Source organism: Podarcis gaigeae (assembly GCF_964106915.1).
Source record: "Podarcis gaigeae genome assembly, chromosome: 17".
NCBI lineage: Eukaryota > Metazoa > Chordata > Lepidosauria > Squamata > Lacertidae > Podarcis > Podarcis gaigeae.
In genome coordinates, this window is record NC_139694.1 from 22,491,210 (window position 1) to 22,515,907 (window position 24,698).

The following is a 24,698-nucleotide window of genomic DNA, read 5'->3' on the forward strand; positions in this document are numbered from 1 at the left end:
ACAGCTGCAAGTTTTGGCATGGTGACCAAGCCTAGTCGAAAATTACAGACCGCTGAATTTCAGCAAACTTTCCTTTAGACACACATCTTTCCTTTCCCACCTGTGTTTCAGGTCTCTTTCAATGATTAACATTCGTTGTATTCCTTAGTGACCTTTGTATTGAGATACATACTGCAGACTGGGATTATGAAGAGAGAGAAGGAAAAGACAGAGAGAGATTACATTTTGTGCAGAATCTGTTTGTTGTATATGGAAAATAACTGTATACGTACAGCTGAAAGTGCTGGCAGCATTAAGATAAGATAAATTCAACAGAATATTTTTTTTGTGTGGATGTAAGAGTGGGAAACTGATTTGAATGGTTACACTAAAATATGCAGAGATGTATGATATTTAAAATGAACCATGGAAAGAGAAGAAGGGAAGTCATTGGATATTTTAAAGTTTGTAAAATGTTTATTTGAAATTGTAAAACTGAAAATTTCATAAAAAATTATTTTGTATACACACAGAGAGAGAGATATTATATATATAAATTCAAACCTGAAGTTAGCCAATCTATTCCTCGGTATGGCAATCTGTTCTCTCCCAAACTGGGTTTGCAACAGACTGTATTGAGTTAGAAAGATAAACAGACGTACAGATACGTCATCTGAATTGAGAGTGTGTTTGTTCTTGGAACCAGAGGTTCAAAGATTGCAGGGAAGGTTGCCAGTGTCACTGTGGTCAAGGCGTCCATTTCAGATTCAACCTGTATTTCCAAAGCAATGCTTAAAATCAGGGCTGGAGGTTTCTTTGTTTTGCATTTTCATATATATATGCTGCAGTTTGCATGTATACCTACAACGGTGAGTTTGTGTTATTGTAGATTGTGCATTATTTCCATATGGAGTTCCAGAATACGTGTGACGCAGTATGCATAGAAATTCCTTCCTTTCAGATATTTGTGCTACACATGCAGACTCCCATGTCCTGCTCACATGATCTTAACCATGTAAAAATGGCTCAAATAGAGCTGCAGCCTACTGAGCCCCCTGGAACCACACACATTCCCAAGCATGGTTCGCCATGATGAAGGCTTCCCAAAACAGTGGTCCCTGTTTGTTTTCCACCAAAGACCTTCTGAGTAGGTCTGTCCTGGGTAAAAAAAAAGGGTGGGTTGGGTTGGGGAATGTATTGCATTGCTAGAATATAGGTAGAGTAGACTAGCAGAACTACTGGTTTGTGTTCCAAGTCTGACTTAGCTTGTTGTGTGGTCTCAAGGAAACTCATAATGAGCTTTTTGAAATGATTCCAGGGCTGCTTTATCTAATCCGAAATAGATGTTTGGTAGACATGCCGAACATCCCATGCACAAGGTTTTGCTTAATTGTTGCTTGTACCCCTCTAACAACGAATGTAGGATTAACTCATCAAACAACGGAATTGTTAGCAGCTTCTTTTAGAAGCTGTAATAATGGCACTGTGATCTTCTAAAATAAATGGCAGAAACTGTTTTTGTGGGGTTTGGGTGAGTATATAATACTCTCTCCTAACTTTACTCAAGGAAAGGGTGCATGTGCATAACTGGCCGTGGTAGAACTCAAAACCTGTGATCTGTTGGAGTGACTTTCTGATACGCTGTCATAAAACAGCTTCCTGAGGAAATAGATCTCTGGTACTATCTGGTTTATTTTCAATACCAGACTAAGAAAAGTCAGGGAATTTGATTATAACTGGAATATTGTTATATGAAATAATGATATTGGAAACTGCTACATTCTATTACAAGGAAATTCAGTTGGAAGAGGTTTGAGGAAGTCAAGTAATATGTTAATGAAACTGGAGTTTAACTAACTAATTAAGTCTTTTTTATCTATGTGGAGATCTATGTGGGGTTTGTAACATTTTACTTTTTTAATTTCTGCTTCCTTTTTTCTTTTTCTTCTTTTTTACTACTGTTCTTTCTTTTTTTATTATGTTATAGTTATGTCTTTCTATGAAACTCAATAAATATTATTGGGGGGGGGGAAATATTTTCCATACCAGACTAGAACTTTTCTTCACCCTAGTTTCACCTTTTTACCATGGACTCGTTTTGTGATCTGCGTCTCCAGAATTTCACCACCACAAGCCTGCTAAGAGATGCAAAGTCCAAAACGAAGTATCCTTCAGAAGAATCACAAAAGGGCTTAGATCTTTTTGTACTACTGCCTGGTTGATTGGGATGAAGACTCGGTCTGGCATGAGGGAGAGTATGGGAATGAAGAAAGTGGCCAGGAGCTTGCGTGGAGCCAGCTTGGGAATCAGTGGCAGCTATAGAAATGGATCTTGAGGCTCTCTGGTTGCCTCTTCTGACCAGCTTCCTCATTCCTGTTCTCCTCCTCCTACCAGACTGACTCTTCATCCTAATTGGCAGAGCATTTTGGGGCATAAGCAGCGGAGGCATGTCCATTAAACTTTGATTAGTTTAATGTTAAGTAAACGTCCAGTGCGCTTCCAACGCCATAAGTCTTATCTCAGCAGAGAATTTCGTGCAGCGGCTGAAGGAGGCAGGAGAGTCAGTACCTTTCAATGAAGAATCCTGGAGTAAGCACTTTGGAACTCAGGAAAAAGCTTTATTTACAAAAGCAAAAACCCTGGCGATAAAGCACACATGCTTTTATCTCCGGCATAAAGAGAACTTTACTCTAAACTTAACTCATATCAGCAAACACGCCCATGGCCACAAACTGAGTCTGCGAGTCAGGTCAAGAGGGGGAAGAGAGGGGAGAAACACGGGTGAACTGACTCTTTATACAAACTTACTCACATTCCTGGATGCTTAATGACTTCCAGCTGCTCAGTGATTAGAGCGACTTGTTACCTCTTAACCCTTTAGTACCAACAAGGCATAAGCAATGGATTCCCAAGCTGGTTGGGTAGGAGGAAGATGATTGGTGACAGTGTCAGCCAACCTGGGGATCTAGATTACAGAGACAGGGAGCTTTCTGTCCTCCACTGCTTGACTGGACTGCCTATCCATCACCTCTTGTTGCTCAGTAGTTTGAAGTGCCACCTCTTTGTGGCCCAGCACAGCTGTTAGGGGCTGGACTGAGGAGGAATGGTGGGAACAGCCTCTCCTCTCTTTGTAGCTTCTCAAGAAGAGGAGGACAGTATAGATTTAGAACAGCGGTTTGCAGAAGGGCATAGTTCAGAGGCAAGAAGCTGGGGGGGGAGGGGAGAGCAGCAGGAAGAAGAAGCACTTGGGGAGAGACAGGTAACAGACTCGGTGTCTCTTGAAAGAGAGCCCGTGTGCTGTAGTGGTTAAGAGTGGTAGACTTGTAATCTGGTGAACCGGGTTTGCTTCCCAACTCCTCCACATGCAGCTGCTGGGTGACCTCGGGCCAGTCACACTTCTCTGAAGTCTCTCAGCCCCACTCACCTCACAGAGTGTTTGTTGTGGGGGAGGAAGGGAAAGGAGAATGTTAGCCACTTTGAGACTCCTTGAGTGATAAAGCAGGATATCAAATCCAAACTCCTCCTCTTCTTCTTCTTCTTCTTCTTCTTCTTCTTCTTCTTCTTCTTCTTCTTCTTCTTCTTAGCATCCCTGGCCCCCCTCTTCCAGATCCAGGCATGCCTTGAGAGTAGCAGAACAGAAAACTCAGAGGCAGAAAGCACAGATCAGCCGGCGCAGGGGTAACATAGAATAGGAGGGACTGAGAGGGTGGGACTTGGAGCAACACCATTATCTAAGAGAGAATGCATTCCTTCGTCTCTCTGTGTGTGGATATTGAATAAACTACTTGGTAAGAACTCTTCTTGGTTTTCTGCTTTTTGGCATCCCACCGTGGGAGGGATAGGATTTCCTGAAGCCCTGACAACAGCGTGATGGCGCGCTTGCATTTTTATGTAACATGGAAAATACATTGTTAAGGCCACAGGCTGAAATTTCGGGTCACATTTTTAAACATGTGTCCTTCGTTTTGAAGAAAAGCAACAACAACATTGGGGACCTGATCCAGAACCTCCTCCCATTCGAGATCAGGGCGCTGTACCAGTTTCTTGTTTCCAATTCCCCCAGAAAGTGATGTTTACTGCAACCACCACCAGTAATTTTAGGTGGTGGTTACAGTGCTACCATGTTGAGTGCTGGCAATGAATCTGCTGAACAGCACCCCCCCCCCCGCCCAAGTTATACATTTAAACCTGCATTCTTGAGCAGATAAGTTGCCTTGCCCCAACCATTAGGAAACCACATATAATCAGTATGTGCATTTTAGAGCAGAGTTCAGAGGTCTGGTGCCAACCATAGTTTGCCAATTTAGGTATCACAGTAAATTTTGCTTAGCAGTAACCTTCGAACTGAAAGTGAAACTGAAAGGGAGGAGGAAGGAGAGAGAATGTGAGCACATAGCTTATTTGTTTGGTAAATTATCCATAGTGAGTCAGGCTGAATCCACACTTATATAAAAAGCACTGTGAAAATCCTTAAAAAAACCAACACGTTTAAAAATATATATGGAATTTACCATTAGCTCACCAGCACCATCTAATGTCACATTTGTATAATGCACCTAAAACATTATATTTGCAGCTTTATAGCTGAATCTCCAGTTTAATTCAAGTGTCTTTTTCATAGAATCAGAGAACTGTAGGATTGGAAGGGACCCCCTAAAGGTCATTTAGGAATCTCAGCTCAGAAATCCCAGTTGTTGTTGCTGCTGTTGCTGTTGTTGTTTTCCAGCTCTGGACCTCTGTATGTTGTTGCCTTTTAATATTCTTTCTTTCTTTTTGTGTGCTTGGCTTTAAGGTCTCATTTGCAAAACAGCACAGCACCTGGGCTGCTAATTTATATACACTTTCTTCCTTTCCCTTCATTCTTCCATTGCAGCGGTGTCCCAGCAGTGGTGGATTTTGCTGCTATGCGTGATGCTGTGAAGGCTCTGGATGGAGACCCGGAAAAAATCAACCCCATCTGCCCTGCTGATTTAGTAATTGATCATTCCATCCAGGTTGACTTTAATAAAAGGTAAGGTGTGGCAATGGAGTTTATGTCCAGCAGGATTTTTTTTTTAAAAAAAGGGGTAGGGGGTGGGGAAAACAAGAAACAGATGCAGAAACCCAACAGAGAGTTAGGCACAGGACATTTTCAAAGCACTGAACCAATTTTGACAGCTCAACATAAGAAGAAGATATGTTATCCCCATCCCTGCGTCCCCTGCTGCTGATATAATTAATTTTTTAGAACACTTCCCACCCCTCTTACATTCAAGCTAGACCCTGCCAAATGTGCCTACATTCAGCATGGAATTAGCACTTGAGCCAGACAGTAGGAATTACTGCAAAAGCTATTTAAGCTCTCGTCACCGCTTGTTTCTAGCTCCCTGGTGCAAGGTAATTAAAGAGCATAAAACAGCTGAGCTCGATAAATAACAAACCTTCCTTTGTTTCTTGCTCTCCCTCACAGTTTTTTGCCCACACACGTTGGACCTTGCGAAGCATCCTCTTAAAGGTGTACCACTCTGATAACCCACATATTTTGTTTGCAGGCCAGACAGTTTGCAGAAGAATCAAGATCTGGAGTTTGAAAGGAACAAAGAAAGATTTGAGTTCTTGAAGGTACAGCAAAAGATCCCCCATTTGTGCATGGATGGGGCAAAGCAGAGGTTGGCTCTGGTACAGGGATTGGGGAGCCCTGTGGTCTCCACATCCTGCTAGACTCCAACTCCCATTAGCCTCAGCCAGCATGGCCAGTGGTCAGGGTGGTGGGAGTTGAAGTCCAGCAACTTCTTGAGAGTCACAGGTTCCCTTCCCCTTCCTTAGTAGTCACCAGGGAAAAGAGCATGTCACAGGCTGGGCTGACTGCTGACAGTCTGTGCAGTTTAGGAAGTGAAAATGGCTACACTTCTGTCTTGGAAGATGCAACTGGCCAGGGAAGAAGCCTAAGTCCTGTAAAGACCTTGGCCCCATAGAAGAAGGGAACTGACAACTGGGGTTGGGGGAGAAACGAGCAAGTGTTCCTTGACCACCAATTTAGAGTTGTTGTTGTTGTTGTTGTTGTTTTTGCCTTGACCGATGTTGTCAAGTTTATCTTCTAAACATGTGTGGAAACACAAGTGTTAAGTTGTGGATGAACATATCAGGCAATTCTTCAAACAGCTCTTGTTTATTCACAGGCCAGAACAGAACTGAACTGAAGGGCTCAGTCAGCCTGCTTATATAGAGCTCAGTACCACGTTACTGTAACAACTTTCTAAAACTATCCAATCACTTTCGATCCTTCATTTGCATAACTATCTACAGTGTCCCCCTGCTGGCCCAGGATGAGAACTTCAGTACATAACACCAAGGGATCAGATTTTTGACTTTGCAGTTTCTGGGGCTGGCTTTTGAGTCCACCATCCATCCACAACAAGGCTGACTTGGGTAGCTTTGATTTTGCTGCCTTGATTTTACAGTTTTCACATGCTGCTTTCAAAAATAGTGGGTGGGGCCCTAGCAGCTTGTGAGGTGGGGCCTGGGACAGAATCTTCTGCTTAGTGATCTTCCAAACCCCCCACCCCCAGTACCAGATAACAGGTTTTTTTATGCTCGGACACACACAATGCTGCCAAGAGCATTCTTTGACTATGTCTAAGAGAGAGTGGCTCTTCCGTTTTGTGTTTCCAGTGGGGCTCCCAAGCCTTCCAGAACATGAGGATTATTCCCCCGGGCTCTGGGATTGTCCATCAAGTGAATCTGGAGTATTTGGCAAGAGTTGTCTTTGATCAGAGTGGATACTATTATCCAGACAGCGTGGTGGGCACCGATTCACATACCACGATGATTAATGGCTTAGGCGTCCTTGGCTGGGGTAAGTGCCCTTGAACTTGATTGACCTATTCAGTGGTTTGGGTTTATGTTGAGTTGCAGGTAAACAAAGTTCTGTTTCTCTCTCTCCTCCCTGCCCCAAATAGATAATCATTAGAACTAGTTGAAAACGTGGTGCTCTTGTTTTAAAAACGTTTGAAAAGGACTGCTGCAAAAATGCCCAGGTGGAGATGGGGACATTTGGACCAACCTTTGCATTTAAAAACACCGAACCGCATTTCTCTTAACTACATTTAAAGCAATTACATGTTCCCTCCGTACAAATCTATGCACAACATTAGCGGCAGAGACCTCCCCAAAGATTAAATCCACGGAAGATTAAAATCCAATTGAAAACCCACCTAATGCCAGTCTAATCCCTACCATTTAAGGAGAACCCAAACAGTGAAGTTAATGTTTCTGAGGAATGTTCAGACTTGGTGCTGGCCAAAGGTTTGACTCTCTTTCCAGTTCCAGATGGGGGTTTGCGGTGTTGTGTTTCCCCTGAAGGTGTGAAAGGATTGCCTGATCAGCTAATAAATTGTCTACATGCAGACGATGCAATGGGATAAACCTTTTTAAGACTTTGCAGTTTTGCTTTAGATAAATTCAGTGCAAAGCGGGAGCTGTTTGCTGTGGAATATAATAAGTATATCCACAAGCACTTCATCCATCCTGCTCGTATGGCAATGTTGGCAGCAATCCTAGACAGCCCTATCTTCTCTGTTCCATTGGAATTTTCTTTCTCTCTGCCTTGAAGCTTTACCGTATTTTTTGCTCTATAAGACTCACTTTTTCCCTCCTAAAAAGTAAGGGGAAATGTGTGTGCGTCTTATGGAGCGAATGCAGGCTGCGCAGCTATCCCAGAAGCCAGAACAGCAAGAGGGATTGCTGCTTTCACTGCATAGCAATCCCTCTTGCTGTTCTGGCTTCTAAGATTCAGAATATTTTTTTTCTTGTTTTCCTCCTCCAAAATCTAGTCTTGTGGTCTGGTGCGTCTTATAGAGTGAAAAATACGGTATATCCTTCTTGTTTGTCATCAGGCAGTGAGACAGTTGTGTTTAATGCTGTCTTTGTCCTCGTTGGCAGGCGTGGGGGGAATTGAAGCAGAAGCGGTGATGCTGGGCCAGCCAATCAGCATGGTGCTTCCTGAGGTGATCGGCTACAAATTGATAGGTAGCCCTCAACCACTTGTCACATCCACTGACATTGTGCTCACCGTTACCAAGGTAATCACATGGTGCGACACCACGATGGCCAAAATCACTGTTGTCCATTTTCTAGGGATTTGATCTTCCCTTAATTCCAGAAACATGTCTATCATAGATGCGGGGCAGGGGAGCAGAGAGGGTGCCATTACTTCCGTAGTGGGCAGAAAATAGATCTGGATCTACCATTAGATCTCTGGCTGATTTCTGACCCCCATTTGTGTTTAACAATGGCAGCATGAAAATTACGCTTCCCTCAATTATACTGAGATAACCAGGAGTGAATATTTGTGTGGAAGGGTTATGAGCTATATTAAGTTCTGATGCTCAGAGCTAATTTCTGGGCTGAGAATGATTTGATTTTAAGTCTTTCACATCAGGGTCTGGTTGATAGATCTCATGTTTCCTACTAAAAATCAAAATAGATCCTGCAAGCCTGATGTCTATGTACCGCTGTCCTTCATCAGATGGACAAACTGACCTAAGAGCATGAGCTATGAGCCTAGAAACTCTCCCTTCGTATCTCCCCTTATTCACAAATTCGTGACTCAGCCTCTTCCAACCCTCAGTCTGCAGTACTGAGTTGATGATAATTGATCTACATTATGGAGCCGTTGTAGGGATTACTGAGATAAACTAACATAACGATCGCTTGAAAATTTTTAAGCTGTAGCCAGTGGAAAGCTGGCTAGGATTGGGATGCTGGCAGCTTTTGAGTTTGTCCTCTTTTATTAGAATACAATTTATATCAGACGGTTCTAAGTGCAGTTTTTAATCTGTTACAGCACCTTCGCCAGGTTGGGGTTGTGGGTAAATTTGTTGAGTTCTTTGGGCCTGGGGTGACTCAGTTGTCCATCGCTGATCGAGCCACCATTGCCAACATGTGCCCAGAATATGGAGCAACTGCTGCCTTCTTCCCAGTTGATGAAGTTAGCATCAAGTACCTGCTTCAAACAGGTGAGTGTCAAACAGGTGACAAAATTCAGGGGGACACTTGGACGCTTGAAATAGAGAAAATGGATCTGCTGGGTTTACGATAAGTTGGACTGAGTGCTTTTAACCCCAGCATATATAAACTAGTGTCAATATCTGTGTGGCCCATTCTGCATATAATGACAAGCCATTGTTTGCCATTTTGAGAAGGAGCAGGCAACGATGCTTCCCCCCCTTGCATATTACAGGAGGAAGTGAGATGAAAAACCTCCAGCTGAGGTTTGCAATAAAACTGCAGTTTCCTGTTGGCACCCGTATAAGGCAAACTGTGGCCATAGTTTGTTGGTTATCCTGATTCGTGAACAAACTATAGATTGCACAAGCTACAGTTTGCCATCTTTCAAATGAGGTTTGTTAGAAAAGCTAATTGAAAAAATATCTTGTTTCCTCTTCATGCACAAAGAAGGGGAGCAGACAGTATATGATACTTCCTTCTTCCAGTAACAGAAAAACTATGGCTTGTTGATACATCTGAACTGGGTCAATATTTACTGCTTTTTGTGCCTTAGAAGAAAATGAAATAATGGAGGGGTTTGTCCTTTAGTATTGTTTATGATCTGATTAGGTGATTGAAAGTGGTTTAATTCATCACTTTGAAACCTCAAATTTACACACATTCAGAGAAATACGAAATGCAGTTACAGTCGTACCTTGGAAGTTGAACAGAATCTGTTCCAGAAGTCCGTTCGACTTCCAAAACGTTTGGAAACCAAAGTGCTGCTTCTGATTGGCTGCAGGAAGTTCCTGCAGCCAATCAGAAGTGGCGGAAGCCCTGTCAGACATTCGGGTTCCAAAGAACGTTCGCAAACCGGAACACTCACTTTCGGGTTCGGGAGCCAAAACTTCAGAGTACCAAGGCATTCAGGATCCAAGATACAACTGTATTATCACCATCATTATTATTATTATAATTATAATTTGTACACCGCCCTTCATCTGTAGATCTCAGGGTGGTTCACAGCATAAAATTATGTCATCAAAAAAACAAAATAGGGATATGTGTTCAGATCATACCGTTTCCACTATTTTTAAAAAAGGGATTTCTTTGTTTGATGAGGCAAATAATATAACCTGTCTTGTAACCTAACCCTGATTGATCTATTTTGAAGTCACCTTAAAAAAATAAACATATGTGTTATTTAAATAAGAGCCTCTAAAGAATCCATAGCCCTAATATGTGACACTGAGGCATCAATAAAGGTAAAGTTAAAGGGACTCCTTTAGGTCCAGTCGCTTTATTGGTCAAGGGAGCCGGCATCAATAATCCTATTAAATCATAGATTTGGGAATATTAAGGACATCTCTGCATATAAAGAGCAGAGTAAACAACAGGCAAGATCCTCCGTCACAACCATCCACTTCCATTTTTAGTCATGGCAAGAATTTTGCATACAAAATGAAATGCTGATATAGACAATGAAATGTTTTATTTATAATTCCCAATACTGTGCGTTCCCTGGCATTATGAACTCGGCTCAGAAGCGGACATCTTTTTGTGAACCACCCTGCAATCCTCAGATGACGGGGAGCATACAAATTTAATAAGTAACAATATTAATAATCTTCTATTCAAATCCTACATGGCGACCTAAACATTCGATTGTGGAATTCTAAGTTGTTGTCTTTGTGCTTGTTTGAAATGCTGCAACTTGATTGGCTCTTTCCATCTGCTTTAGGCCGTGATGAAGATAAGATTAGGCACATAAGAAAATACCTTGAGGCTGCAGGAATGTTTAGAGATTTCAGTAACTCATCGCAGGATCCCGATTTTACACAGGTGGGTTTGCTTGACTTGACACCTTCCTCAAATGAGCATTCAGGCCTTTTGCCTCTTAGTCTTAATAAGGTCCTACCTACCACTTGTGAGACCTCACAAAGGCACTTTGAATTTAGCCCAGAAACTATTAGGTAGGCAGTGAAGTTGAGCCAGGATTGGCGTTATATGCTCAAACTGTCTTGCCCCAAAGAGCAACCTGTCCTCTGAATTCTGCACCGGCTGAAGTTTCCAAACTGTCTTCAGAGGCATACAATGTGTTGCAGTAATCTAACCTAGAGGTTACCAAAGCACAGACAACAGAAGTTAGGCTCTCCCTGTCCAGACAGGGGCGCAGCTGGGACACCAGCCAAAGCTGATGGAAGGCACTCTGTACTAGGGCTGGGCGATGATATATCAATATATCATCCAAAACCGGTTTGAAGTCCATATCGTGATATCGTTTTCATAATTTTTGACCTGGCAATATATCATGAATCATGATGTGTATGAGTTTGCTTGTTATGCAAAGATCATGATGTGGGGAACCCGTTGAAGCCAGCAAATGCCTCTACATAAAAGGTAAAGGGACCCCTGACCATTAGGTCCAGTCGTGACTGACTCTGGGGTTGCGGCGCTCATCTCGCTTTACTGGCCGAGGGAGCTGGTGTACAGCTTCCGGGTCATGTGGCCAGCATGACTAAGCCGTTTCTGGCGAACCAGAGCAGCACACAGAAATGCCATTTATCTTCCTGCCTTTTTATCTACTTGCACTTTGACATGATTTCGAACTGCTAGGTTGGCAGGAGCAGGGACCGAGAAATGGGAGCTCACCCCATTGCAGGGATTCGAACCACTGACCTTCTGATCGGCAAGTCCTAGGCTCTGTGGTTTAGCCTACAGTGCCACCCACATCCCTTCTACATAGTTCTACATAGCTCCATCCTTATTTCAGTCATCATGATCAACCAGTATATCGTGATGTTTTTTATTATTTATTTATTGAATTTATATATGGTCGTACCTCAGAAGTCAAACAGAATCCGTTCTGGAAGTCCGTTTGACTTTCAGAGTGTGGCTTCTGATTGGCTGCAGGAAGTTCATAAAAACAACAACCCAATAGCCCCCCTCCCTTGGTGATATGTCATGATGTTGAAAACTAGATATTGCTGAGCACTACTACATGCCATCAAGGCCACCTGAGTGTCAAGTGACAGCACAGGATCCGGGAATACCCCTAAGCTGTATACCCGCTCCGTCAGAGGAAGTGTAACTCCATCAAGAGCAGGCAACCTCTCAGCCATTTGGACTAGGGAACCATCCACTCAATCATCCCTGACCATTGGTCATGTTAGGATGTTAGGATTTTATGTAAGCTGATGCTGGCTAGTGTGATTAGTATAAATCACATGAGATGTCTGAGAAGAGTGTGGGAACAGAAGACTGTCTTATCTCTCCTGTCTGAGAGTGTTATTGGACTGTACTTTCGCTTTTGCTGTATGCTTTCTGTTTCTGCCAGAGTTTGGAGAACACAGACGTGATTATGGATTCTCTGTGTATATTGTGAATAAAACGTAGTTTAGATTTACGGATGTCTCTATCTTCTTGCTGTGTGATGCCAGAAGACTTGTGTGCACTTTTCATATGAGAAGTGTCGCAGAGGGGCGACACTCTGGAGTGAAGGGACATGCCATTCCAGAGATGTGCCTACTGGGAGATGCTCGGAGGTACTGGGAGTCTGCCGTCCCCCCCAGGAGTGTTTGCCCTCAACAGCTGGTATTGGTGGAAGCTGGAATCCAACAACATCTCAAGGACCACAGACTCTCCATTCCTGGTACGAGTGGAGATCCTTTTGTAGAGCGGGGGTGGGGAAATTTTAAACCCGTAGATGTTGCCGAACTGCAACCCACATCACCCCTGGCTATTGGCCATACTTCCTGGTGCGGATGAGAGTTGTAGTTCAGCCACATCTGGAGGTGGTTCCTCACCCCTGGTCTAGGAGAAACATCTCTTTCAAGAGTCCCAAACTCTTGATAATATGCAGAAGACCTTCTGTGTTGCATGGCGAGTTCCCGCCTCCCCCCTCGGAAATAAAGACACGAGACACAAGAATTAGAGTTAATGGGTCAAATTAGGCCACAACTTTATTGATTACAGGAATTGAGCAGTATTGGCTTAGATATTGGTCCTATCATCTAACCGGCTTCAGCCTGCTTGCTGGGTTAACCACCAGTAGGGGGATTCCCGCTGATGCACATCAACTAGGAGCTCCCCTGGGGCCACCGTTCAGGGGCGTGCCGTGGGCCCACACCTCCATAAGCTCCATAAGACAAGGCCACACCCCCTGGAATCCTTTACCGGACTACGCTTTGATTTGGGGGAAGGTGATGGCGCTTCCTCCCCCCCTTCATCTGCATAATAATAACCGCCAATACCGAGGAGCTGTGACGGTTTGCTACGAGGTAGGCGAAAACCAAGTGGCTGGTGCCAATCTGCCAATTGGAAAAATTCCTACCAGGCCCCTCGACGGTGACCAACCAGAGTCCATAGCAAAGTTGGAGAGACTAGCCTAACGGGTGGGAGGGGAGGGAAAACCTGAAGAGCTGAGGCGTGGAAAGAGGGAGATCCTCAGCCACGCCGGCCCTAAATAGGGCCGGCCATGCCTCCTGGGCCAGCAGATTGGCTGGCCAGGGGGGTGACGCGTCCGAGGATTCCCCTAGTATCACGGGGGCTATCAGCCAGCCCCCCGTGAGTGTGGGGAGGGGCGTGAAGTCCGCAACCCCACCTCCTCCCTAGCTCGGAAGTGGCTTTTTCATTCCTTCTCTTCCCTCTGAAGACTTTGGAGCATGTTGGCACAGGCTAGCTGAACTGGGAGTTCCTCCAAGCCAACTGTGTAGCCCACCGGGCATGCATGGCAGACCACCAAGGGTTAGATTAAACCTCCTGTTTGTGTTGCCTACCGAGGACCTCAAACAGAGGGAGGGTTGTTGAGCACCTGACAAACCCCAAAGCGAGGCTGGTGGGCCGAGTTCAGGTTGGGGCAGGCCTGCACCGGAATAAATCCTTGGCATTGTGCTGTTAAGCCTGCAGGGCTTCTCCTGCTTGTTACAAACAGTCAGTTCCTGTGAAATGCAGCCTGGCTTCCTTTTGCTTCATAGGTGTATCGTGACTTCCTGTCTAAAGCAGGCATTGAGAAGCTGTGGCGCACTCCAGTTCCCATCAGCCACAGCTAGCATGACTAATGATCAGGGATGATGGGAGTTGTAGTCTAGGAGGGCCACAGGCTTCCCCAAACCTTGTCTGAAGCCTCCAGGGGATTCAGAATTGCAGATCCTGTCTCTGTAAGAACTATCCTTTGCTGTATGGAGATACCCATGCAGGCAACCTGGTGCCTCTAGAAGCCTGTCGGCAGCATCTGGAAAATCTGCATTGCCCCCAACCAGAAATAGATCTCTCCTGTCCTCCCACCCCAAATCACTGTATTCTGTGGTGGTGAAAGCCACCAGACCCTAAGTCAGACTGCTGATAAGGACCCCTTTAACTAGCAAATATTTAGGGGAAAATTAATACAAAGCCCTGTTAGAATTCCTGCTCCATGATTGCAGTCATGGGATTGTTGTCTTTCACATGATGGTGTATGTTTTGACTTCACAGAGTGGGAAGTGACGAAGACAGGATGTTTGTGTTACTGTGTTCCATGAAGTGGGACTATTGTCCTTTGTTCTTTCTCTTTGCTGTCTGATGCTAGAGAATGAGGGAGCCATGTTGCAGTGCTCCATGTGTGTTTATATTTAAATAAAGTAGATTAGCCAAAATGCTGAGCTGCTGAGGTCTGTTACGCAACTGCGCAAACTCTGTGGATCCCTAAGTGTGCCGATCTCTTTTTGCATTGGTCGCTGTGATTTTCGGGCAGAAGAAAGCTTTTGAAGCTCCCGAATGAAAGACCAGGATAGAGAGAACATGCCAGTCGGGCATGTGTCTCTGCCAGGGTCCTACTCAAGAGTAGGATGAACTCCTGACAAGCCCCAGCTCTCTATTAGGAATGTCATATTCCCTAGACTAGGTCACTGTTAGCCTTTTGGGTAATCTGGCCCTTTTCAAAATGGCCTTGATCTCTCCTGTCAGAAAAAATAAATAAATCCAGTGCAGGACAAAGCAAAGATATTCTTGAATATTCCTCAGCCCCTCCACAGACCACCTGAATGGAACTCTTTAAAGTTTTTATCATGTTAAGAACTGATATTGACATGGTTAATGACATATCTATATCTATACCTGTATATGAGACTGCAAATTTACGATTTTAGGATGACCAGGAACTAGACCCCTGGCTTGATTCTGAATGACTGGGGTAATCCAGAGCAGAGAATAATGCCAGCAATGTTGCAGCGTTCCCTGGGAGACCACCATTTTACTCTTTCTCATATAAGTTAATGGCTGCAATTCAGTCCTATGTGGGGGGAACTCACAGGCAGTTTGGAACATTTCATCTTGTTTACCTAATCTCTCTCTCTCTCTCTCTCTCTCTCTCTCTCTCTCTCTCTCTCTTCTTAAATAGATTGTGGAGTTGGATCTGCAAACAGTTGCTCCATGTTGCAGTGGCCCTAAAAGACCACAGGACAAGGTCGTGGTCTCTGAAATGAAGAAGGATTTTGAGAACTGCCTGGGAGCTAAAGTAATGGCTTTCCCCCCCTTCTCCAGCTGAGATTCATTTTCTTTCTTCCTCTTTCATTCAGAAACTTTAATTATGGTACTTTAGACTTGGTTTTAGAGCTCAGAATTTCTATACTCTTTGGCCTAGCAGCCCCTTACCAATTCCACTTGCAGAACCTGCCCAATGAGTCCCCTAGTTGTTGTTTGTTTTTGGACAACATGCCTATTTTGTCCATTGTAGTTAGGTTGTCTGCTTTTTTATGAATATGCAAATAAGTAAAGAGTTTGGCCCCTCTCGTGCCAGTGAAACAGATTTCATTCAAGTGCTGCTTCCGCTGTTCATTTGTGGTCACAAAGACCTTCCTTTGCCTAGTCTAGGCCTTCCCAATTTTTCTTTTGTGCACAAACTTTTTGGAATTGGCTGCTGATAATGAGAAACTCATTCCTTTTTCTCTCCAACCCCACATAGAATTTTGGTTAGAATTATTTTGTTTCTGACTATATAGGAGATAGGCAGAAATTTCAGAGGGACAATTCATCAGCATTTGCGCGAAATACTAGACTTTTTTTCTGTCTAAGGAAATACACCTGGCTTTACCAGCTGATTAATTGCAGCATCTTTTCATCTGCCAAAGCCTGAACCATTCTGAAGTCAGCAGAGTGCTTCACTATAGTCAGAATGCAAAGAAACTTTCCTGAATGCTTGGTGAAATATTGTCTAGCAGCACCCTAATAGAGTAACCCTACTGTACAGCTGGACAAATGGATTTCAACGGCACAGTTCCCTTTTCAAGTTAACATGCAGAGTGTTTTGATACACGTGCTGCAGTGAATGCATGTGGTTTTTCTGCCATTCAAAGCATCATATGTTCCAATAATGAGTCGCCCCTCCTTCCGTACACAAAATAGCATCACCAGCCATCAACGAACAAGAAGGAGGGATCAATGGGCTTGGGGGGAATCTTGAGGTTTGTAGAACTTACCGTATTTTTCGCTCTATAGGATGCACCTGACCATAGGACGCACCTTGTTTTAGAGGGGGAGAACAAGAACAAAAAAAATCTGCCCCTCTCTGCTCAGTGCCCCTTCAGCGAAGCGGCAGGAGAAATGGAGCCCCTTCCATTTCTCCTCCTGCTTCGCTGAAGGGGCGCTGCGCAGCTCTCCCTCTCTGCTGAAGCCAGGAGAGTCTTGCGCACTGACCCCTCTTGCTCTCCAGGCTTCAGCGAAAGCAACGCGTAGCCTCTGGAGCGCGGAGGGAGCGCTCCCTCTGCGCTTCGGAGGCTTTGCGTTGCTATTGCTGAAGCCAAGGAGCCTGCATTCGCTCTATAGGACGCACACACATTTCCCCTTAATTTTGGGAGGGGAAAAATTGCGTCCTATAGAGCGACAAATACGGTAAATGGGCACAGGATGCAGACTTGTCTCTTGGCTGTGGGATGGAAAACTGACAGGGAATAGAATGGAATACCCTGGAAGAAGGCATGGATGTTTGATGGAATGCTAATCACACCAGCATTCCACTGCTTTGTGGCAGGTCTCACTTGTTTTCTTTCTAAACTTTGAAAAGGCAAATCTGCCTTGGGCATCTTTCCCCTGACCAAAATGGCTGCTGTAGAACTGTCTCTTTTGCTCTCCTTGGGCCTTTCCTTTGCTACCGTGATTCAAAATAATACTTCTCTTTCCTTGTCCCTTCTTCCTTGTAGCAAGGGTTTAAAGGTTTCCAAATTGCCCCTGACCAGCATAACAGCCAAGTGAAATTTGTTTACAATGATAAGGAGTTCGAACTTACACATGGCTCGGTGGTGATTGCCGCCATTACTAGCTGCACCAACACAAGTAATCCTTCGGTTATGCTAGGAGCTGGTAAGTGTGTCTCATCCTTTTGTGTGTCATTAAATTACACATGCATTTATGTGCTTTTCAAGAGGGAAGGGACCCTCAAAGCCTTCTTACATAAGCTGGCATAACTGATTAGCAACACTGTCTTGTCTCTGTTTTCATTTAGGCCTCTGGAGCTAGAGGGAGGTTCGTGGCGGAATTTGTCAATTATTTGGCTACCTTGGTGTAAATAGCAATTGTGTCCAAGCAGATAGGCACAGCCACACTTCAATTGTGTATGAGCCTTTCCCCACATTGTCTCCTGTTGAGAGAGTGAGGGTATAACAGCACCCTACAAAATAGCTCAGTCGGTAGAGCATAAGACTCTTAGCCTCAAGGCTGTGGGTTCTAGCCCCACACTGGGCAAAAAATAAATAAATCCTGCATTGCAGGGGCTTGGACTAGATGACCCTTGTGGTCCCTTCCAACACTACAATTCTATGATTCTATGAAACTAGGTATAGGAAAGTGCAATTATAAAAGCAAGCTTAAATATGGTTGAAGTCCAGTGCGATGACTCCAGGGGAGCTTGTTCCTAGATTTTACTATAGCACTTTAGGCAGATGCAAATTGTTACCAAGGGATTTGACACCTGAGATGTGTGTTTTCAGAGCCCACCTTATTACTGAAACTGTAAATGTTCTGAATTCTGAATTTCAAGTTGTTACAACCCTGTGGGTTGGGCCAGGCTGGTACCAAATTTAATCAACACCATCCTCTTCTAGTGATAGCTTTAAATAATATAAAGGTAAAGGTAAAGGTAAAGGGACCCCTGACCATTAGGTCCAGTCGTGGCCGACTCTGGGGTTGCGGCACTCATCTTGCTTTACTGGCCGAGGGAGCCGACGTACAGCTTCCGGGTCATGTGACCAGCATGACTAAGCCACTTCTGGTGAACCAGAGCAGCGCACGGAAACGCCATTTACCTTCCCGCCAGAGCGGTACCTATTTATCTACTTGCACTTTGACGTGCTTTCAAACTGCTAGGTTGGCAGGATTAAATAATATACTTTGGTTTAAATGCAGCACTGAGCCAGACGTGCCTGTGCCTATACAATTTTGTAAGGCAACATACAGTCGTACCTTGCTTTTCAAACAGCTTAGTTCTCGAACGTTTTGGCTCCCAAACACCGCAAACCCAGAAGTGACTGTTCTGGTTTGCGAACTATTTTTGGAAGCCGATCGTCCGATGGGGCTTCCGATTGGCTGCAGAAGCTTCCTGCAGCCAATCATAACCTGGACTTGGTTTCCAAATGTTTTGGAAGTTGAATGGACTTTCAGAACGGATTCCATTTGACTTCCAAGGTACAACTGTATTACATAGATGGTATGTATAAATAAATGTCCACCACTCCCATCATTCCCAGCCATTGGCCACGCAAGTTAGTGCTGATGGGAGTTGGAGCCCATCAGTGTCTAGAGGGGATTCCCCACCCCATAATACTCAGCTGGAACAAGTGGTCTGAGGCATCCATTGACTTTGGATATTTTTTCAGGATTGCTTGCAAAGAAAGCTGTAGAAGCCGGGCTGACTGTGAAGCCATACATTAAAACTAGCCTGTCTCCTGGAAGTGGGGTTGTTACCTACTATCTGAGAGAGAGTGGAGTCTTGCCTTACCTTGTTCAACTAGGGTAAGAGGTTAGATTATATTCACTTTTTTGTTGGAGAGCTCAGTCGAGGCTCTCATAATTAATGTTGGATACTTGCTCCTCGGGTGAAAAAGCTTGTGTTAAGTATTCACTTTAACTGTTGGCTGTGACTAGAAAATAAACAAAATCGCAGCTAAAAACACTGGGTTGCGAAAAGCAAAGCAGCCTGGAATACATGGGGGAAACCACATGTTGTTGAACTCCAAATCCCATCAGCCCCAATCAGAATTGGACAGTGGTTGGGGATGATGGGAGGTGTAGTTCAATCACCTGGAAAAGCCACAGGTTCTCCTTTCCTGCTTACAAAGGTTGTTGGAATGTTCAAGGGTCATTCAGTTGCCAACATTCAGGTTGAGGTCTGCATGAGAGTTGAAAGTACAGTGGTACCGGTTTGAGAACTTTACCTCAGTCTAAGAATGGGATCCGAACGGTGGAAGGGTACTGGCGGCAGGAGGCCTCATTAGGGAAAGCCCACCTCAGTTTAAGAATGGTTTCGGTTTAAGAATGGACTTGCGGAACGGATTAAGTCTGTCAACCGAGGTACCACTGTAATATTATTATTATTAATTATTAAATTTATATACTTCCCTTCATCTGAAGCTCACAGGGTGGTTTGCAGCATAAAAACACAAAACCACATAACCATAGCTGTCAACGTTTCCCTTTTTTAAAGGGAAATTCCCTTATGCCGAATAGGATTCCTCACAAGAAAAGGGAAAAGTTGACAGCTATGACCATAACAACAAACCAAAACAAAACCCCCCCAAAGGTTTGTATTGCCACCCTCAGGACCTTTTGCAGAAGAGGCACATGAAGAAGGGCTTCAGATGATGAATGCAGAGTCTGGATCGGTTCCTATGGCAAGAGGCAGTCCTTGAAGTATTGCAGTCCTGGGCAAGTTAAGGTTTTAAAGGTCAAAACCAGCACTTTGAATCAGGCCCAGAAATGAATTAGCAGCCAGTGCAGTCAGGCCAGAAGTGGAGTCATGTGCACAAACCATCTTGCCCAAGTGAGCAACCTGGCCGCCAAATTCTGCACCAGCTGAAGATTTGTTATTGTTTTGGTTCCTTAGAAATTAGTTTTAAAAAGGGAAGAAAGACAAGGCCGCTCATTTTCCAATATATATACCATCTTCACTGTAGTTGAGATGTATTCATAGTTAAGCCCTACCATATAAAAATGGCAGGTGAGGACTTCCGGAGGCGGCGCGAACGGTAATGGCTGCCCTTTCCTAACCGGGAGAGGGATGCTACGCTGGAAAAGGGTCGTCCGCTACGGCGAAGCGGAGACCCATTCTGGAAAACCGCAGGCAGCGGAAGCCTGCGGTCTCGGGACCCGGCGGGCGCCAGGAGCTACCCCCGAAACGTTGAGGGAACCCCGTAAGGGGCTCCGGATCGCAGAGGGGGTAGCGGCGCTGTGGGTCTATGCGCATTCAGCGGAGCGAAGCCGCGCTGCCGTTGCCGGTGAGCGCCGACCTTTCTTCCTTCAACACAAGATTCTAAAACGCAACAACCCGTGAGTAATTGAGGACTTTACTAAATTTCGGGACTAAAAATATTGAAAATAAGCTGAAAGCGGAGAGACGAGGAAAAGGAAGTCCGTCCTCCGCAGCCATTGACTTTTAAAGCAAAGAGCAGGAGGAGTGGAGGCATAGAGAGAACTTTTGACAGCTCAGATTGAGCACCCGCAGAAATTACTTTTCCCTTTAATGACTGTAAGCAATTGATTTTTGGACTTTTATTAGGACTTATATACTCCCTTCTTTGTGGATTACAATTCTGTTTAAGAAGCCCAGGTGTCAGAACTGCCTGAGCAGTAGAACTGTCAGACTGCAAATTTGGATACATTCTATTTAAACTTTGAGACAGTCTGAGGGAGTTCAGAATGGTTACGTTCTTGCATTTTGGAACTCCAGTAAGCACAACTTGAAATATTGTGGCAAACCTAAAACCAACTCTGCTAAAACTACTTTTGTGAAGATCCCTAAGTATTGGTTCAGATTTCGTATGTGGAATGGACTCTTCTTCCTAGGACATTTTATGCTCCCCCTAGAGGATTGAGGATTTACAACAAAAACATTGTTTTACTTTCTATTTCCCGGCCCTCTGTTTGATTGCTACCACCTGGGCCGTAGCTTTCCCATGGGAACAACTCAGCTTGACCTTGACTGCTAGATAACTTTGGAATGAGTGGCGCAAAAAGAAAGGGATTAAGAACCAGACAAACAACTCTGACAACTGTAACTGCAGCCTCACAAGCACGCAGATCATCTGTGCCCACTTTGCCCTCGGAGGAAAAAGCTACCTCCCTGTCACAGGCAGGGGAGGAAGAAACTGAGGATTTACAACTAGAAGAGATGGCCTCAGGAGGATCTGGTTCTGTATTAGAGAGAATTCTTGAGAAATTGGAGTCTTTGGAGAGGAAAGTTGACCAACAAACTGCGAAAATTGACCTTAATACAGAAACTTTAAACAAATTATCTGGGCAAGTTGCACAGAATGCACAAGCAATCGGACAACTGAAGGAGGCTGCAGGTGAAAATCAGAAACTGGCCGAAGAGACCAGCCAAAGAGTGGGAGAGTTGGAAAAAGAAGTAAGGCCGCTCAGTAAGCAGGTTGGGGAACACCAGACCTATCTCTCCATGTTGGAACTTCGGAACAGGGAGATTAATTTAAGGATAAGATCGATACCAGAAGTGGAAGAAGGTAATCTAGCTGAGTTTCTGACCAAAGAATTCTCCAAGTTCTGGGGTCTAGAGGAGGAAGACTTTAAAATTGTGTCAGCCTTCAGACTTGGAAGACTCACAAAGAGAGAAAGGCCCAGAGACTGTTTGATTACGTTGAGATCAAAGGAGGAAAGGGACAAGATTTTGGGCCTGCACTACGGAAGCTCTTTGAACATTTCGGACAAAAGAATTGAGATTTTTAAGGACATTCCTAAACAGCTGTTGGATCTTAGATCTGAATATTTGGACTTAGTAAAACTGCTGAGAAGCAACTCAATCATCTTTAGGTGGGACTTTCCCCAAGGACTATCTTTTACCTTTAGAGGGAAGAAGATTAAAATTAGAACTTTGGAAGATAGGGATAAGTTTTTGACTGCCTACGGAGAGGACCTTCATAAAGGACTTGAACTACCCTCAGGGCCTGAACCACCACAGGTGCCTGTACCTCAGAACCCTGAAGACTCACAGAACAAAATACCATCCCAAGGAAACTAAACAGATCTATCCAGGATGTCTCTGCAACTTTTAAGTTGGAATATAAATGGCTGCAACAGTCCGGAAAAAAGGAAGAAAATCTTTCATATATTAAAAAAGGAGCAACTAGACATTACTTGTTTACAAGAAACACATGTGACTAGGCTCCACAGAAAAATATTGGTAAATAAAAGGTTAGGCCAAGAATTTATATCTTCGGACTTAGTTAAGAAGAGAGGAGTGGTGATATATGCAAAGGAGAGCCTCTCACCAAAATTTCTATTTAAAGATGAACATGGAAGAATTTTGGCAATTGAAATACAGCACCAAGGAGAGAAAATTTTGATATTAGGAATTTACGCTCCAAATGAAGGGAAATCAGAATTCTACAAGAAGTTGCATGAGATTATGCTGGATTATCTGGACTATGATAACATCATTATGATGGGAGATATGAATGGGATCGTTTCTACGAACATGGATAGGTCACAAAGCCAAAAGGTTACTAAAGAAGGCAGACTACCAAAGACCTTTTTTGAAATGACAGACAACATGGACTGGATTGATATATGGAGGACAAAGAACCCCTTAGGGAAAGAAGGAACATTTTTCTCTGAAGCCCAACTGACTTGGACAAGAATTGACCAAATATGGATTTCTAGAGGTCTGGCTCCTAAGGTGAAGAAAGTGGAAATCTGCCCAAAGACCTGCTCCGATCATAACGCGTTGAAAATGGACATGACATTATTACCAACCGGCTCCTTTAGATGGAAGATGAATGACAACTTGTTTAGAGATCAGGAGATTATCAAGAAGGCCAAAAAAACAATAAAGGACTATTTTGAGATAAATTTGAACACTGCTGTGGAAAAAAGAACAATCTGGGACGCAAGCAAAGCTGTGATGAGAGGGTTCTTGATACAACAGAACGCCATAAAGAAAAGACTACAAAATGAGAAAAAGGACAAGATTTTGGGGAAAATTAAAGAGTTAGAGAAGAAACTAAGAGTAAACCCGAAGTCACAGCCGATTTTGAGAGAAATTAAACTTCATCAGGCACAATATTCCAAACTGATAAATCAGGAAATAGAATGGAAGATTAAATCAATGAAACAAAAAACATTTGAATCGGCTAATAAATGTGGGAAACTGCTGGCTTGGCAGTTGAAGAAGAGACAAAAGCTGAACATAGTAACAAATTTGGAAATAGAAGGAAGGAATATTCAGAACCCGGTGGAAATTAGAAAATGTTTCCAGAAATATTTTAAGAAATTATACACTCAAGGGCCACAAAAGGAGGAAGAGATTGCAAAATTTTTGGAGAAAAATGGACTTAAAAAACTATCACAAGAAAATAGATTACTCCTGAATAGTAAAATAACACGACTAGAGATAGAACAGGCCATTCAGAATATGAAGTTGGGCAAGTCTCCAGGGCCAGATGGCTTGACCTCCAAGTACTATAAGACATTAAGTGACTATTTGATTCAACCACTGATGGAGGTCAGCAATGAAATTATGGAGGGAAAGAAGGCGCCTGAATCGTGGAAGGAAGCTTTCATCACATTGATACCAAAATCAGAAACTGAAAAGACACAACTTAAGAACTACCGTCCCATTTCCCTTTTAAATGTGGATTACAAAATATTTGCTGATGTTTTGGCAGGAAGACTCAAAAGAGTTTTAAATGAGATAATTCATAAAGACCAGGCAGGCTTTCTCCCAGGAAGACATTTATTTGCTAATACAAGGCACATTATTGACATTTTGGAACTTTTGCAAACAAATATTAACACTAAAGCAGTTCTAATTTTTATAGACGCGGAGAAGGCCTTCGATAATATTTCTTGGAAATTTATGAAGGGGAATTTAAAAGAAATGGGAGTGGGGCGGGGTTTTGAAAATGGGATTGACGCGATTTATTCAGAACAAAAGGCAAAACTGATAGTCAACAATGTGGTTACAGAAGAGTTTAAGATTGAAAAAGGGACACGACAAGGCTGCCCGATTTCCCCCTTGCTGTTTATTTCTGTCCTGGAGGTGCTCTTGAACTTGATTAGAGGGGACCGGTTGGTGCAAGGGATTCAGATCGGAGTGAAACAATATAAACTTAAAGCTTTTGCAGATGACCTTGTTTTGACATTGCAAGAGCCAGAATCTAGTACAAAAAGAGTGTTACAATTGATTCAGGACTTTGGTCGGGTAGCGGGCTTTAAACTAAACAAACAGAAAACTAAGGTGTTGGGAAAAAACTTGACAGATGCAGAGTCAGAACGGTTTCAGAGAGAAACAGAACTAACTGTGGTTAAAAAAGTAAAGTACCTAGGGGTAAACATAACAGCAAAAAATCTGAGTCTATTTAAGGATAATTATGAAAAATGTTGGTCTGAAATTAAGAGAGACTTGGACAGTTGGTCAAAATTGAAGCTTTCTCTGTTAGGCCGAATTGCTGCTATTAAGATGAATGTATTGCCTAAGATGTTGTTTTTGTTTCAAACATTGCAAATTGTGGATAAGACGGAGTGCTTCAGGAAGTGGCAGAGAGATATTTCTA

At 43.6% G+C, this 24,698-nt stretch overlaps 1 protein-coding gene and 1 long non-coding RNA gene across 3 annotated transcripts in view; one reads left to right on the forward strand and one right to left on the reverse strand.

The window, feature by feature from the left end:
- Nucleotides 1–24,698, forward strand: part of ACO1 (aconitase 1) — a 55,167-nt gene that overhangs the window by 16,235 nt on the left and 14,234 nt on the right. For both annotated transcript variants that reach the window (XR_014559339.1, XM_083718732.1), the window contains exons 4-12: nt 4,853–4,990; nt 5,511–5,580; nt 6,631–6,814; nt 7,900–8,039; nt 8,804–8,975; nt 10,688–10,788; nt 15,323–15,439; nt 17,121–17,280; nt 18,792–18,927. Coding sequence is in view for 1 of the 2 variants with exons in the window: in XM_083718732.1 (XP_083574858.1) it covers nt 4,853–4,990; nt 5,511–5,580; nt 6,631–6,814; nt 7,900–8,039; nt 8,804–8,975; nt 10,688–10,788; nt 15,323–15,439; nt 17,121–17,280; nt 18,792–18,927 (1,218 nt within the window). In the remaining variant the exon portion in view is untranslated. The remainder of the gene's footprint in view (nt 1–4,852; nt 4,991–5,510; nt 5,581–6,630; nt 6,815–7,899; nt 8,040–8,803; nt 8,976–10,687; nt 10,789–15,322; nt 15,440–17,120; nt 17,281–18,791; nt 18,928–24,698) is intronic.
- LOC310835300 lies at nt 15,457–17,114 on the reverse strand. Its single transcript, XR_014559525.1, has 2 exons — nt 16,812–17,114; nt 15,457–16,395 (listed from the first exon to the last, which is right to left on the reverse strand). It is a non-coding gene; the product is annotated as an uncharacterized lncRNA (long non-coding RNA).